We start from the raw sequence: 18940 nt of genomic DNA, 5'->3' as shown, positions 1-18940 counted from the left end.
TTAGCCACCAGGAATGGAGGGTGTCCTGTATTGTATATTAGTCACCAGGAAGTAATAATATAGTGTTGGTAATTGTATGATATAATAATAAAGGTAAGGAATCACTTGTGACGCCTGTATATTTGGGGAGAGGCACTAAAGGAAACAGACAGTAAGGAGCAGAAACTCACTGCGGTACCAGCTATGTGCAATCTGTAGACTACATTACGCGATGAACATAATAAATGTCAAAACACCCAGGTTTAAATAATTTGGTTAATTCACAAAAAAAGAAAATAATAAAAAAATAATAAATATAATAATAATAATAGTAATAATAATAATAGTAATAATAATAGTAATAATAATAATAATAATAGTAATAATAATAATAACATCGTTGACCACCTCACCATCGTCCAGGCTCCCGATCACGGCCTGCTTCTTCAGGAAGTCGTTGCACAATTTCTTACTCAGCCCAAACGCCAACATGTTGTGTGTAAACGTCCTAAACAAAGAGACCGTATTGTAAGAGAGAGACAGATCCAAGAGTGAGAGACACAGACATACAGAAGAGTGAGAGACACACAGACAGACGAGTGAGATACACAGACAGACGAGTGAGAGACACACAGACATACAGAAGAGAGAGAGACACACAGACATACAGAAGAGTGACAGACACACAGACAGAAGAGTGAGAGACACACACACACAGACAGACGAGTGAGAGACACACAGACAGACAAGTGAGAGACACACACACACAGACAGACGAGTGAGAGACACCCAGACAGACAAGTGAGAGACACACACACACACAGACAGACGAGTGAGAGACACACAGACAGACGAGTGAGAGACACACAGACAGACGAGTGAGAGACAGACGAGTGAGAGAGACACAGACATACAGAAGAGAGAGACACACAGACAGACGAGCGAGAGGCAGACAGACAGAAGAGCGAAAGACAGACAGAAGAGTGACAGAAACACAGACAGAAGAGTGACAGACACACAGACAGAAGAGTGAGAGAGAGACAGACACACAGACAGAAGAGTGAGAGAGAGACAGACACACAGACAGACAGAAGAGTGACAGACACAGACAGACAGAAGAGTGACAGACACAGACAGACAGAAGAGTGACAGACACAGACAGACAGACGAGTGAGAGACACACAGACAGACGAGTGAGAGACACACAGACAGACGAGTGAGAGACACACAGACAGACGAGTGAGAGACACACAGACAGACGAGTGAGAGACACACAGACAGACGAGTGAGAGACACACAGACAGACGAGTGAGAGACAGACGAGTGAGAGACAGACGAGTGAGAGACAGACAGACAAGTGAGAGAGACACAGACATACAGAAGAGTGAGAGACACACAGACAGACGAGCGAGAGGCAGACAGACAGAAGAGTGAAAGACAGACAGACAAGAGTGAGAGACAGACAGAAGAGTGACACACACACAGACAGAAGAGTGACAGACACACAGACAGAAGAGTGAGAGACACAGACAGACAGAAGAGTGACAGACACAGACAGACAGAAGAGTGACAGACACAGACAGACAGAAGAGTGACAGACACAGACAGACAGAAGAGTGACAGACACAGACAGACAGAAGAGTGACAGACACAGACAGACAGACGAGTGAGAGACACACAGACAGACGAGTGAGAGACACACAGACAGACGAGTGAGAGACACACAGACAGACGAGTGAGAGACAGACGAGTGAGAGACAGACGAGTGAGAGACAGACGAGTGAGAGACAGACAGACAAGTGAGAGAGACACAGACATACAGAAGAGTGAGAGACACACAGACAGACAAGCGAGAGGCAGACAGACAGAAGAGTGAAAGACAGACAGACAAGAGTGAGAGAGACAGAAGAGTGACACACACACAGACAGAAGAGTGACAGACACACAGACAGAAGAGTGAGAGACACACAGACAGAAGAGTGAGAGACACACAGACAGAAGAGTGAGAGACACACACACACAGACAGACGAGTGAGACACACAGACAGACAAGTGAGAGACACACACACACAGACAGACGAGTGAGAGACACACAGACAGACGAGTGAGAGACACACAGACGAGTGAGAGACACACAGACAGACGAGTGAGAGACAGACGAGTGAGAGACAGACAGACAAGTGAGAGAGACACAGACATACAGAAGAGAGAGACACACAGACAGACGAGCGAGAGGCAGACAGACAGAAGAGTGAAAGACAGACAGACAAGAGTGAGAGACAGACAGAAGAGTGACAGAAACACAGACAGAAGAGTGACACACACACAGACAGAAGAGTGAGAGAGAGACAGACACACAGACAGAAGAGTGAGAGAGAGACAGACACACAGACAGACAGAAGAGTGACACACACACAGGCAGAAGAGTGAGACACACACACAGACAGACGAGTGAGAGACACACAGACAGAAGAGTGAGAGACACACAGACAGAAGAGTGAGAGACACACAGACAGAAGAGTGAGAGACACACAGACAGAAGAGTGAGAGACACACAGACAGAAGAGTGAGAGACACACAGACAGAAGAGTGAGAGACACACAGACAGACGAGTGAGAGACACACAGACGAGTGAGAGACACACAGACAGAAGAGTGAGAGACACACAGACAGACGAGTGAGACACACACAGACAGACGAGTGAGAGACACACAGACAGACGAGTGAGAGACAATCAGACAGAAGAGTGAGACACACAGACAGAAGAGTGAGACACACACAGACGAGTGAGAGACACACAGACAGACAGACGAGAGACACACAGACAGAAGAGTGATAGACAGACAGATAAGTGAGAGACACAGACAGACGGACAGAAGAGTGAGGCACAGATAGACAGAAACATGAGACACACACAGACAGACAAACAGAAACGTGAGACACACACAGACAAACAGAAGCGTGAGACACACACAGACAGAAGCGTGAGACACACACAGACAGAAGCGTGAGACACACACAGACAGAAGAGTGAGACACACACACAGACAGAAGAGTGAGACACACACACACAGACAGAAGAATGAGACACACACACACAGACAGAAGAATGAGACACACACACAGACAGAAGAGTGAGACACACACACAGACAGAAGAGTGAGAGACACACAGACAGACAGACGAGAGACACACAGACAGAAGAGTGAGAGACACACAGACAGAAGCGTGAGACACACACACAGACAGAAGAGTGAGACACACACACAGACAGAAGAGTGAGACACACACACAGACGAGTGACAGACACACACAGACAGAAGCGTGAGACACAGACAGAAGAGTGAGAGACACACAGACAGAAGAGTGAGACACACACACACAGACAGAAGCGTGAGACACACACACACACAGACAGAAGCGTGAGACACACACACAGACAGAAGAGTGAGACACACACAGACAGAAGAGTGAGACACACACAGACAGACAGAAGAGTGAGACACACACAGACAGACAGAAGAGTGAGACACACACAGACAGACGAGTGAGACACACACAGACAGACGAGTGAGACACACACAGACAGAAGCGTGAGACACACACAGACAGAAGCGTGAGACACACACAGACAGAAGCGTGAGACACACACAGACAGAAGCGTGAGACACACACAGACAGAAGCGTGAGACACACACAGACAGAAGCGTGAGACACACACAGACAGACGAGTGAGAGACACACAGACAGACGAGTGAGAGACACACAGACAGACGAGTGAGAGACACACAGACAGACGAGTGAGAGACACACAGACAGACGAGTGAGAGACACACAGACAGAAGAGTGAGGCACAGACAGACAGAAACGTGAGACACACACAGACAAACAGAAGTGTGAGAGACACACAGACAGACGAGTGAGAGACACACAGACAGACGAGTGAGAGACACACAGACAGACAGAGTGAGAGACACACAGACAGAAGAGTGAGACACACACAGACAGACGAGTGAGACACACACAGACAGACGAGTGAGACACACACAGACAGACGAGTGAGACACACACAGACAGACGAGTGAGACACACACAGACAGAAGCGTGAGACACACACAGACAGAAGCGTGAGACACACACAGACAGAAGCGTGAGACACACACAGACAGAAGCGTGAGACACACACAGACAGACGAGTGAGAGACACACAGACAGACGAGTGAGAGACACACAGACAGACGAGTGAGAGACACACAGACAGACGAGTGAGAGACACACAGACAGACGAGTGAGAGACACACAGACAGACGAGTGAGAGACACACAGACAGAAGAGTGAGGCACAGACAGACAGAAACGTGAGACACACACAGACAGACAAACAGAAGTGTGAGAGACACACAGACAGACGAGTGAGAGACACACAGACAGACGAGTGAGAGACACACAGACAGAAGAGTGACAGACACAGACAGACAGAAGAGTGACAGACACAGACAGACAGAAGAGTGACAGACACAGACAGACAGACGAGTGAGAGACACACAGACAGACGAGTGAGAGACACACAGACAGACGAGTGAGAGACACACAGACAGACGAGTGAGAGACACACAGACAGACGAGTGAGAGACACACGAGTGAGAGACAGACGAGTGAGAGACAGACGAGTGAGAGACAGACAGACAAGTGAGAGAGACACAGACATACAGAAGAGTGAGAGACACACAGACAGACGAGCGAGAGGCAGACAGACAGAAGAGTGAAAGACAGACAGACAAGAGTGAGAGACAGACAGAAGAGTGACACACACACAGACAGAAGAGTGACAGACACACAGACAGAAGAGTGAGAGACACACAGACAGAAGAGTGAGAGACACACACACACACACAGACAGACGAGTGAGAGACACACAGACAGACGAGTGAGAGACAGACGAGTGAGAGACAGACAGACAAGTGAGAGAGACACAGACATACAGAAGAGAGAGACACACAGACAGACGAGCGAGAGGCAGACAGACAGAAGAGTGAAAGACAGACAGACAAGAGTGAGAGACAGACAGAAGAGTGACAGAAACACAGACAGAAGAGTGACACACACACAGACAGAAGAGTGAGAGAGAGACAGACACACAGACAGAAGAGTGAGAGAGAGACAGACACACAGACAGAAGAGTGAGAGAGAGACAGACACACAGACAGACAGAAGAGTGACAGACACAGACAGACAGAAGAGTGACAGACACACAGACAGAAGAGTGAGACACACACACAGACAGAAGAGTGAGAGACAGACAGACAGACAGAAGAGTGAGAGACACACAGACAGAAGAGTGAGAGACACACAGACAGACAGAAGAGTGAGAGACACACAGACAGAAGAGTGAGAGACACACAGACAGAAGAGTGAGAGACACACAGACAGAAGAGTGAGAGACACACAGACAGAAGAGTGAGAGACACACAGACAGAAGAGTGAGAGACACACAGACAGAAGAGTGAGAGACACACAGACAGAAGAGTGAGAGACACACAGACAGACGAGTGAGAGACACACAGACAGAAGAGTGAGAGACACACAGACAGAAGAGTGAGAGACACACAGACAGAAGAGTGAGAGACACACAGACAGAAGAGTGAGAGACACACAGACAGAAGAGTGAGAGACACACAGACAGAAGAGTGAGAGACACACAGACAGAAGAGTGAGAGACACACAGACAGAAGAGTGAGAGACACACAGACAGACGAGTGAGAGACACACAGACAGACGAGTGAGAGACACACAGACAGACGAGTGAGACACACACAGACAGACGAGTGAGACACACACAGACAGACGAGTGAGACACACACAGACAGACGAGTGAGAGACACACAGACAGAAGAGTGAGAGACACACAGACAGACGAGTGAGACACACACAGACAGACGAGTGAGAGACACACAGACAGACGAGTGAGAGACACACAGACAGACGAGTGAGAGACACACAGACAGACGAGTGAGAGACAATCAGACAGAAGAGTGAGACACACAGACAGAAGAGTGAGACACACACAGACGAGTGAGAGACACACAGACAGACAGACGAGAGACACACAGACAGAAGAGTGATAGACAGACAGATAAGTGAGAGACACAGACAGACGGACAGAAGAGTGAGGCACAGATAGACAGAAACATGAGACACACACAGACAGACAAACAGAAACGTGAGACACACACAGACAAACAGAAGCGTGAGACACACACAGACAGAAGCGTGAGACACAGACAGAAGCGTGAGACACACACAGACAGAAGAGTGAGAGACACACAGACAGAAGCGTGAGACACACACACACACAGACAGAAGCGTGAGACACACACACACAGACAGAAGCGTGAGACACACACACAGACAGAAGAGTGAGACACACACAGACAGAAGAGTGAGACACACACAGACAGACAGAAGAGTGAGACACACACAGACAGACGAGTGAGACACACACAGACAGACGAGTGAGACACACACAGACAGACGAGTGAGACACACACAGACAGACGAGTGAGACACACACAGACAGAAGCGTGAGACACACACAGACAGAAGCGTGAGACACACACAGACAGACGAGTGAGACACACACAGACAGACGAGTGAGACACACACAGACAGACGAGTGAGACACACACAGACAGACGAGTGAGACACACACAGACAGACGAGTGAGAGACACACAGACAGACGAGTGAGAGACACACAGACAGAAGAGTGAGAGACACACAGACAGAAGAGTGAGACACACACAGACGAGTGAGAGACACACAGACAGACAGACGAGAGACACACAGACAGAAGAGTGAGAGACACACAGACAGAAGCGTGAGACACACACACAGACAGAAGAGTGAGACACACACACAGACAGAAGAGTGAGACACACACACAGACAGACGAGTGACAGACACACACAGACAGAAGCGTGAGACACAGACAGAAGCGTGAGACACACACAGACAGAAGAGTGAGACACACACACAGACAGAAGAGTGAGACACACACACACAGACAGAAGAATGAGACACACACACACAGACAGAAGAATGAGACACACACACAGACAGAAGAGTGAGACACACACACAGACAGAAGAGTGAGAGACACACAGACAGACAGACGAGAGACACACAGACAGAAGAGTGAGAGACACACAGACAGAAGCGTGAGACACACACACAGACAGAAGAGTGAGACACACACACAGACAGAAGAGTGAGACACACACACAGACAGACGAGTGACAGACACACACAGACAGAAGCGTGAGACACAGACAGAAGCGTGAGACACACACAGACAGAAGAGTGAGAGACACACAGACAGAAGAGTGAGACACACACACACAGACAGAAGCGTGAGACACACACACACAGACAGAAGCGTGAGACACACACACAGACAGAAGAGTGAGACACAGACAGACAGAAGAGTGAGACACACACAGACAGACAGAAGAGTGAGACACACACAGACAGAAGAGTGAGACACACACAGACAGACGAGTGAGACACACACAGACAGACGAGTGAGACATACACAGACAGAAGCGTGAGACACACACAGACAGAAGCGTGAGACACACACAGACAGAAGCGTGAGACACACACAGACAGAAGCGTGAGACACACACAGACAGAAGCGTGAGACACACACAGACAGAAGCGTGAGAGACACACAGACAGAAGCGTGAGAGACACACAGACAGAAGAGTGAGGCACAGACAGACAGAAACGTGAGACACACACAGACAGACAAACAGAAGTGTGAGAGACACACAGACAGACGAGTGAGAGACACACAGACAGACAGTAGAGTGAGAGACACACAGACAGACAGTAGAGTGAGAGACACACAGACAGTAGAGTGAGACACACACACAGACAGAAGAGTGAGACACACACAGACAGAAGAGTGAGACACACACAGACAGAAGAGTGAGACACACACAGACAGAAGAGTGAGAGAGACACAGACAGTAGAGTGAGACACACACACAGACAGAAGAGTGAGACACACACAGACAGAAGAGTGAGACACACACACACAGACAGAAGAGTGAGACACACACACACAGACAGAAGAGTGAGACACACACACACAGACAGAAGAGTGAGACACACACACACAGACAGAAGAGTGAGACACACACACACAGACAGAAGAGTGAGACACACACAGACAGAAGCGTGAGACACACACAGACAGAAGCGTGAGACACACACAGACAGAAGCGTGAGACACACACAGACAGACGAGTGAGAGACACACAGACAGACGAGTGAGAGACACACAGACAGACGAGTGAGAGACACACAGACAGAAGAGTGAGGCACAGACAGACAGAAACGTGAGACACACACAGACAGACAAACAGAAGTGTGAGAGACACACAGACAGACGAGTGAGAGACACACAGACAGACAGTAGAGTGAGAGACACACAGACAGACAGTAGAGTGAGAGACACACAGACAGTAGAGTGAGACACACACACAGACAGAAGAGTGAGACACACACAGACAGAAGAGTGAGACACACACAGACAGAAGAGTGAGACACACACAGACAGAAGAGTGAGAGAGACACAGACAGTAGAGTGAGACACACACACAGACAGAAGAGTGAGACACACACAGACAGAAGAGTGAGACACACACAGACAGAAGAGTGAGACACACACACACAGACAGAAGAGTGAGACACACACAGACAGAAGAGTGAGACACACACACAGACAGAAGCGTGAGACACACACACAGACAGACGAGTGAGACACACACACAGACAGACGAGTGAGACACACACACAGACAGACGAGTGAGACACACACACAGACAGACGAGTGAGAGACACACAGACAGAAGAGTGAGAGACACACAGACAGAAGAGTGAGAGACACACAGACAGAAGAGTGAGAGACACACAGACAGAAGAGTGAGAGACACAGACAGAAGAGTGAGAGACACACAGACAGAAGAGTGAGAGACACACACACAGACAGAAGAGTGAGACACACACAGACAGAAGAGTGAGACACACACAGACAGAAGAGTGAGACACACACACACAGACAGAAGAGTGAGAGACACACAGACAGAAGAGTGAGACACACACACAGACAGAAGAGTGAGACACACACACAGACAGAAGAGTGAGACACACACACAGAAGAGTGAGACACACACAGAAAGAAGCGAGAGACACACACAGACAGAAGCGAGAGACACACACAGACAGTAGAGTAAGAGACACACAGACAGAAACGTGAGACACACACACAGACAGAAGAGTGAGACACACACACAGAAGAGTGAGACACACACAGAAAGAAGCGAGAGACACACACAGACAGAAGCGAGAGACACACACAGACAGTAGAGTAAGAGACACACAGACAGAAACGTGAGACACACACACAGACAGAAGAGTGAGACACACACAGACAGAAGAGTGAGACACACACAGACAGAAGAGTGAGACACACACAGACAGAAGAGTGAGAGAGACACAGACAGTAGAGTGAGACACACACACAGACAGAAGAGTGAGACACACACAGACAGAAGAGTGAGACACACACAGACAGAAGAGTGAGACACACACACACAGACAGAAGAGTGAGACACACACAGACAGAAGAGTGAGACACACACACAGACAGAAGCGTGAGACACACACACAGACAGACGAGTGAGACACACACACAGACAGACGAGTGAGACACACACACAGACAGACGAGTGAGACACACACACAGACAGACGAGTGAGAGACACACAGACAGAAGAGTGAGAGACACACAGACAGAAGAGTGAGAGACACACAGACAGAAGAGTGAGAGACACACAGACAGAAGAGTGAGAGACACAGACAGAAGAGTGAGAGACACACAGACAGAAGAGTGAGAGACACACACACAGACAGAAGAGTGAGACACACACAGACAGAAGAGTGAGACACACACAGACAGAAGAGTGAGACACACACACACAGACAGAAGAGTGAGAGACACACAGACAGAAGAGTGAGACACACACACAGACAGAAGAGTGAGACACACACACAGACAGAAGAGTGAGACACACACACAGACAGAAGAGTGAGACACACACAGAAAGAAGCGAGAGACACACACAGACAGAAGCGAGAGACACACACAGACAGTAGAGTAAGAGACACACAGACAGAAACGTGAGACACACACACAGACAGAAGAGTGAGACACACACACAGAAGAGTGAGACACACACAGAAAGAAGCGAGAGACACACACAGACAGAAGCGAGAGACACACACAGACAGTAGAGTAAGAGACACACAGACAGAAACGTGAGACACACACACAGACAGAAGAGTGAGAGACACACAGACAGAAGAGTGAGAGACGCACAGACAGAAGCGTGAGAGACACAAAGACAGAAGCGTGAGACACACACACAGAAGAGTGAGACACACACACAGACAGAAGAGTGAGACACACACACAGACAGAAGAGTGAGACACACACACAGACAGAAGAGTGAGACACACACACAGACAGAAGAGTGAGAGACACACACAGACAGAAGAGTGAGAGACACACACAGACAGAAGAGTGAGAGACACACACAGACAGAAGAGTGAGAGACACACACAGACAGAAGAGTGAGAGACACACAGACAGAAGAGTGAGAGACACACAGACAGAAGAGTGAGAGACACACACAGACAGAAGAGTGAGACACACACACAGACAGAAGCGTGAGACACACACACAGACAGAAGAGTGAGACACACACACAGACAGAAGCGTGAGACACACAGACAGAAAATAAAATATGTATTTAAAGTACTTTCCTTATATCTGTTACCAGAAATGCAAGAAACCGTTAAATGGTAACTGAGTAAAGGGATGGGACAGACTTTACTTCTATTTCAGAATATATACTGTGTTTATTTTATGTACTGTACTAATGCAAAGACGGACCCCTAATGACTCCAAGTGACCAGCCAGGAATAAGATATTCAATGCTGATGTACTTATGTCAGAGACATGACTCGTATGTTACCATTGCTTATCATGGAGTAAATCAGCAGTACACCTAATGGCTGCGGAATAGCAGTTCCATAATCTCAATACCGCCATTCGCCATGTTGACACAATCCAAATGTCGTCATCATTTATCTTGACAGGGTCTAAAAGTCGACATTAACTATGTCAATACTGACATGTCAACATTTTGCATGTCGACACCTTTCAGTGAGAATGTCAACCATACTATCTAACTCTAATGGGGCGTACACACTGGGCGATTAAAGTGGACAACTGAACGATATCGTTATCGTTCAGTCGTCCACTTTATCGTAAATTTTTAACACAAAAACGATGAACGATAACGACGACGCGCGTTCCCGCGGGTCGTTTGTCATTATCGTTCATCGGATTAACATGTAGGCCAACCTGACGATGTCGTCAGTTTGCTGCATGTTGGGGAATGGGGGAGAGAGCCCGGCGCTGAACGATATCGTTAATGATATTGTTCAGCAGGTGTGCTCAATGTTATGAACGACATTGGGCACACCCTGCCGGGGACACACTACACGGTATCGCTCAGGGAGCATATCGTCTAGTGTGTACGCACCTTAAGGCTGGTATGTCCATGATGTAGGGAAGCGTAATGTCATCCATACTATCTAACCCTATGGCTGGTATGTCCATGATGTAGGAAAGCGTAATGTCATCCATACTATCTAACCCTATGGCTGCTATGTCCATGATGTAGGGAAGCGGAATGTCATCCATACTATCTAACCCTAAGGCTGGTATGTCCATGATGTAGGGAAGCGAAATGTCAACCATACTATCTAACCCTAAGGCTGGTATGTCCATGATGTAGGAAAGCGGAATGTCATCCATACTATCTAACCCTAAGGCTGGTATGTCCATGATGTAGGAAAACGGAATGTCATCCATACTATGTAACCCTAAGACTGGTATGTCCATGATGTAGGGAAGCGTAAAGTCATCCATACTATCTAACCCTAAGGCTGGTATGTCCATGATGTAGGAAAGCGGAATGTCATCCATACTATATAACCCTAAGGCTGGTATGTCCATGATGTAGGGAAGCGGAATGTCATCCATACTATGTAACCCTAAGACTGGTATGTCCATGATGTAGGGAAGCGTAATGTCATCCATACTATCTAACCCTAAGGCTAGTATGTCCATGATGTAGGGAAGCGGAATGTCATCCATACTATATAACCCTAAGGCTGGTATGTCCATGATGTTGGAAAGCGTAATATCATCCATACTATCTAACCCTAAGGCTGGTATGTCCATGATGTTGGAAAGCATAATGTCATCCATACTATCAACCCTATGGCTGCTATGTCCATGATGTAGAGAAGCGTAATGTCATCCATACTATCTAACCCTAAGGCTGGTATGTCCATGATGTAGGGAAGCGGAATGTCATCCATACTATCTAACCCTAAGGCTGGTATGTCCATGATGTAGGGAAGCGGAATGTCATCCATACTATCTAACCCTAAGGCTGGTATGTCCATGATGTAGGGAAGAGCAATGTCATCCATACTATCTAACCCTAAGGCTGGTATGTCCATGATGTAGGGAAGAGCAATGTCATACATACTATCTAACCCTAAGGCTGATATGTCCATGATGTAGGGAAGCGGAATGTCATCCATACTATCTAACCCTAAGGCTGGTATGTCCATGATGTAGGGAAGCGTAATGTCATCCATACTATCTAACCCTAAGGCTGGTATGTCCATGATGTAGGGAAGCGTAATGTCATCCATACTATCTAATCCTAAGGCTGGTATGTCCATGATGTAGGGAAGCGTAATATCAACCATACTATCTAACCCTAAGGCTGGTATGTCCATGATGTAGGGAAGCGTAATATCAACCGTACTATCTAACCCTAAGGCTGGTATGTCCATGATGTAGGAAAGCGGAATGTCATCCATACTATCTAACCCTAAGGGTGGTATGTCCATGATGTAGGGAAGCGTAATGTCATCCATACTATCTAACCCTAAGGCTGGTATGTCCATGATGTAGGGAAGCGTAATGTCATCCATACTATCTAACCCTAAGGCTGGTATGTCCATGATGTAGGGAAGCGTAATGTCATCCATACTATCTAACCCTAAGGCTGGTATGTCCATGATGTAGGGAAGCGGAATGTCAACAATTTGAACATATCGACATCCTTCAACGTTGACATGCCGGTTGAGATTGTGAACGAAGCACACAGACAGAACCATTTGACATTACAGTTTTGACATTGTTGATGGTGCCAATATGACTGCACGCCCTCCTAACGATTGGCGCTCAGAAATGGCTGCTTGCGGATTTTCTGTAAATATATTTCCCTTGAGCAGAACAAATGCCGCCCATGTACTTTACTAAACATTTGCAGAAAAATGAAACAAAAACCGCGTTAGTTGCGACACACCTACGTTCCCGCTGAGTCATTGCGCATAGTAATAACAATAGAACATACCCAAGCTGGCCAAACGTAATGTTCTCATTAAACTGCAGGCTGTCATCGCGCTCCTCCTGGGTCATGTGATACCAGCGGTCTCTGCCGAGGTGCAAAAACATTATATTTATCAAACAAGCAGGTCCCTTTACGACAAGGGCGCATAACGTCTGGCTCCGACTGTTCTATAAACTAAAACTCCTACCAGGATGAGGCAAGCTTGTTGGGGATTGTAGTACAATGAGACACGTAGGTCACTAACAGCAACAGAATGACGGACACAATGTAACTGACGCGTAAAACGTCGGACAGATCAGTACTAGATGGAGGATGAGGATAAAGTTGATATATTGGGGTGTAATACAGAGCCGCCCAGACAAAGAGCGCCATCTGACAACATGAGCTTCTGCTGACACCCCATTATATTATCTGCTAAAAACCCTGTGAGAGAAAATGGAGATAATTTCCGTGCGCTTTGTTCGGAGGTGTAATTAGCGAGCTGTAGTCATTACCATTGCTGTAGGGCTGTGTTTTGCTGCAGACGGGCTGGCATGCAGCTGTGTCACGCTCTATAGGGGCTGTCACCAGCTATGTGGGTTTGTGTGGGGGGGGACGAATTAATGGGAGAGGGGCCGACCGACCGCTTGGAAACCTGCATTTATCCTCTCAGGGCAGACAATTCTGCTTTCTGGGTCACCAGGTGGCTTCTGTTAACCCTTCCGCAGTCACCACAAGTTTCCTCAAGCTAAAGTTTTTTCAATGATGTCTTCAATAACTATGTGTAGTACAATAAGTTCTATATTTGTACTGGACCTTAGCGGAGGCTTGTTCTGACCTCATTACATTATATTGCGCTGGATTTCTGTTTTATGCAATGACAACCGCTAGTAAATATACTGGTACTATTATAGCATGGCATGTACCAACACCAACAAGCTGGGCTGTGATTCAGGTATTAAGCACCCTATACTTGGTCTCTGTTCCCCTTTTTACTGTAAAAAATGTATAGCGAGGACATAAAAATATGGGCGAATGTTGTCTATCCTTTAATATAAAGTGTACCTGTCGCCTACATACATAGAGGCGGCCATATTGTGTGCTGAACAAATATTCATAATGAGCCAATCAATTCACGGGGATCTACGGATATCATGGAGGCGCTGCCGCGAGAGGACGATCTGAGATGCTTGAATATTCCAAACCGGTTCACAACCCCAGAAGATGTCACCAGTTTAATGGGCAGGATCACGTTTGTGGTTTGAAATTAGCGGCCTGCGTTCGATTTTGCGTTCGAGGTGTCATTAGCGTTCAAATGAGTGTTTGCACATTTTTAGAATCGATCAGAAATAAAAGAAATCCTGGGCTGTAAAACGACATATGGCCGGATTAGGGATCTCTAATGAGATGCAACATGTCAGTGACTAAATGAGGGAGAGGCAGCGCTGTCAGGGACATGGCTCCAGCACACACATAAGATGGCCGCCTCCAGCACACACACATAAGATGGCCGCCTCCAGCGTGAATGGCTGACAGGAACACTAAGCATTGGAAAGTGACAGATTGCTGTCTAAAGGAAATAGTAGGATTCGGGCGGAGTCGCAGCAGCGGTGGCTTCCTACTGAGACATAAGCGTGCAAACAGTGGCACCATCGATCAAACATCGGCCACACCATAGGATACTGGATCTCCATGCAATTCTGACTTGCGTCCCCTGGCGGTAACTGTCGGGACACAAGTGCAGAATTAAAACAACGGGCGCTTGCACCCAATGTTTTCATTCCGGCCGCCGCTGAATCAGTCCCACTGTTAGCATACCTCCCAACATGACCCTCTCCAGGAGGGACACAGTGCTCTGGTCCTGGACTTCCCTGGTAAGAGGCGGGGCTGCAGCACAGTTCAAAATTCAAATAGGGGAGTCACACCAACTGTCATCTCACACACTGCCAAACATCACTGGCTGGGACTCACTGGCAGTTGGTGTGACTCCCCTATTTGAATTTTGGACTGTGCTGTAGCCCCGCCCCTGGAGCCACCACCAATCATAAATCACCAGGGAAGTCCAGGACCAGAGCATTGTGTCCCTCCTGGAGAGGGTCATGTTGGGAGGTATGATGTTAGTGACAGAGATCAGTTATAGCGCACTACATGTAAGGGCAGGGATCTCCTGTCTGACGCCATGCAATATATGATAATGAATCCTGCATGCAGTAATGAAGCTCTGTACGCTTCCAGCAGATTAGTGACACATAAAATAATAAGTATAACATTTAGGGCCTCATTTATCAACGAGTTTATAACTAAAACTAGTGATAAATATCACTTTTTATGATAAATGGTGCTCCAGCCAATCAGCTCCCAACTGTCAACTGTTAGAAAAATGACAGTTGGGAGCTGATTGGCTGGAGCACCATTTATCATACACAGTGATATTTATCACTAGTTTTAGTTATAAACTCGTTGATAAATGAGGCTATTAATAGGACTCCTGGGTCAGGTTTCTCCCACCAGTTTAATGCAATATTGCGAATATCATAGCCATCAACATTTTAGATAAATTAGGAATGATACAAATCAAACTAGTAACAAAAATAAAATAAAGTAATACTGAGTAGACCCATAAACCCTACTTTTTAATAAACATTAAAGTGCAATAACTGTCTATGGGGTCTATTTACTAAGCAGTGTTAGGAGACAGAGGGAAAAGTGATAAGGTACCAGCCAATCAGCTCCCAACTGTCATTTTTCAAACACAACCTGGGAGATGGCAGTTAGGAGCTGATTGGCTGGTACCTTATCACTTTTCACTCTGTCTCCTAACACTGCTTAGTGAACAGACCCCTATGTCACTTAATGGAGGCAGACATTTTTTGGGCTGAATCAATATGCATAAAAGTGCAGCCTATCCATTCACTAGGAACCAGTGACATCACTGAGAATGCAGCTTATCCATACACTAGGAACCAGTGACATCACTGAGAATGCAGCCTATCCAGTCACTAGGAACCAGTGACATCACTGAGAATGCAGCCTATCCATTCACTAGGAGCCAGTGACATCACTGAGAATGCAGCCTATCCAGTCACTAGGAACCAGTAACATCACTGAGAATGCAGCCTGTCCAGTCACTAGGAACCAGTGACATCACTGAGAATGCAGCTTATCCATACACTAGGAACCAGTGACATCACTGAGAATGCAGCCTATCCAGTCACTAGGAACCAGTAACATCACTGAGAATGCAGCCTGTCCAGTCACTAGGAACCAGTAACATCACTGAGAATGCAGCCTGTCCAGTCACTAGGAACCAGTGACATCACTGAGAATGCAGCTTATCCATACACTAGGAACCAGTGACATCACTGAGAATGCAGCCTATCCATTCACTAGGAACCAGTGACATCACTGAGAATGCAGCCTATCCATTCACTAGAAACCAGTGATATTAGTGAGAATGCAGCCTATCCAGTCACTAGGAGCCAGTGACATCACTGAGAATGCAGCCTATCCAGTCACTAGGAACCAGTGACATCACTGAGAATGCAGCCTATCCAGTCACTAGGAACCAGTGACATCACTGAGAATGCAGCTTATCCATACACTAGGAGCCAGTGACATCACTGAGAATGCAGCCTATCCAGTCACTAGGAACCAGTGACATCACTGAGAATGCAGCCTATCCATTCACTAGGAACCAGTGATATCAGTGAGAATGCAGCCTATCCAGTCACTAGGAGCCAGTGACATCACTGAGAATGCAGCCTATCCATTCACTAGGAACCAGTGATATCAGTTAGAATGTAACCTATCCATTCACTAGGAGTCAGTGACATCACTGAGAATGCAGCCTATAGAGGAGCCAGTGACATCATTGAGAATGTTACCTATCCATTCACTAGGAGTCAGTGACATCACTGAGAATGCAGCCTATAGAGGAGCCAGTGACATCACTGAGAATGCAGCCTATCCGTTCTCTAGGAACCAGTGACATCACTGAGAATGCAGCCTATCCATTCACTAGGAACCAGTGACATCACTGAGAATGCAGCCTATCCATACACTAGGAACCAGTGACATCACTGAGAATGCAGCCTATCCATTCACTAGGAACCAGGGACATCACAGAGAATGCAGCCTAACATCACTGAGAATGCAGCCTATCCAGTCACTAGGAACCAGTGACATCACTGAGAATGCAGCCTATCCAGTCACTAGGAACCAGTGACATCACTGAGAATGCAGCCTATCCATTCACTAGGAACCAGTGATATCAGTGAGAATGCAGCCTATCCAGTCACTAGGAGCCAGTGACATCACTGAGAATGCAGCCTATCCAGTCACTAGGAACCAGTGACATCACTGAGAATGCAGCCTATCCATTCACTAGGAACCAGTGATATCAGTTAGAATGTAACCTATCCATTCACTAGGAGTCAGTGACATCACTGAGAATGCAGCCTATAGAGGAGCCAGTGACATCATTGAGAATGTTACCTATCCATTCACTAGGAGTCAGTGACATCACTGAGAATGCAGCCTATAGAGGAGCCAGTGACATCACTGAGAATGCAGCCTATCCGTTCTCTAGGAACCAGTGACATCACTGAGAATGCAGCCTATCCATTCACTAGGAACCAGTGACATCACTGAGAATGCAGCCTATCCATACACTAGGAACCAGTGACATCACTGAGAATGCAGCCTATCCATTCACTAGGAACCAGGGACATCACAGAGAATGCAGCCTAACATCACTGAGAATGCAGCCTATCCAGTCACTAGGAACCAGTGACATCACTGAGAATGCAGCCTATCCAGTCACTAAGAACCAGTGACATCACTGAGAATGCAGCCTATCCAGTCACTAAGAACCAGTGACATCACTGAGAATGCAGCCTATCCATTCACAAGGAACCAGTGACATCACTAAGAATGCAGTCTATCCATTCACCAGGAGCCAGTGACATCACTGAGAATGCAGCCAATCCAGTGACATAACGGAAACACTTTTTGCCTGTGTGAGGTCACTAGTTCCCAGTGAATGGATAGGCTGGATTCTTATAAAGCTTTGTTCAGCCCATAAGATGGCAGCTTCCAATGTGCAAGTACTGAGTGTATTTTAAACCAAGCCAGTGTAATATGGAAACACGTGTTGCACAGATCACTGAGGGTAGCACGGCTGATAAACATAGGACAACCAACCTCTCCTCCTCTTCCTCCCCAGCATTCCCTCTGGACCGGCAGCAGAAACAGGGTCAGCAAAGGTTAAAGGTTAGAGGTCATGCCATTGGTGAGCAGAAATAAAGAATGACATCACTGGCAGGAGAGGATGTAAGCTCTGACATCACTAGTGGATGAAGTATAAAAACCAGTATGGGTGAGCTTCATACCTAGGGGTGTGCGCGTGTTACCTTTA

At 47.0% G+C, this 18940-nt stretch overlaps 1 protein-coding gene across 3 annotated transcripts in view; it reads right to left on the bottom strand.

Annotated features, from left to right (window-relative positions):
• KIAA0513 (KIAA0513 ortholog) overlaps positions 1–18940 on the bottom strand; it is a 67757-nt gene that overhangs the window by 5976 nt on the left and 42841 nt on the right. For 2 of the 3 annotated variants that reach the window (XM_088448019.1, XM_088448020.1), the window contains exons 10-12: positions 18727–18756; positions 13549–13629; positions 393–487 (exon numbers count right to left, since the gene is read on the bottom strand). In XM_088448019.1, coding sequence (XP_088304145.1) covers positions 393–487; positions 13549–13629; positions 18727–18756 — 206 coding nt within the window. The remainder of the gene's footprint in view (positions 1–392; positions 488–13548; positions 13630–18726; positions 18757–18940) is intronic. The other variant, XM_088448021.1, reaches the window with a different exon arrangement.

The sequence above is a fragment of the Taudactylus pleione genome, unplaced genomic scaffold, assembly GCF_031769625.1.
Source record: "Taudactylus pleione unplaced genomic scaffold, aTauple2 ptg000447l, whole genome shotgun sequence".
In the NCBI taxonomy this organism is placed as follows: Eukaryota; Metazoa; Chordata; class Amphibia; order Anura; family Myobatrachidae; genus Taudactylus; species Taudactylus pleione.
This window is presented reverse-complemented; position numbering and strand designations above follow the sequence as displayed.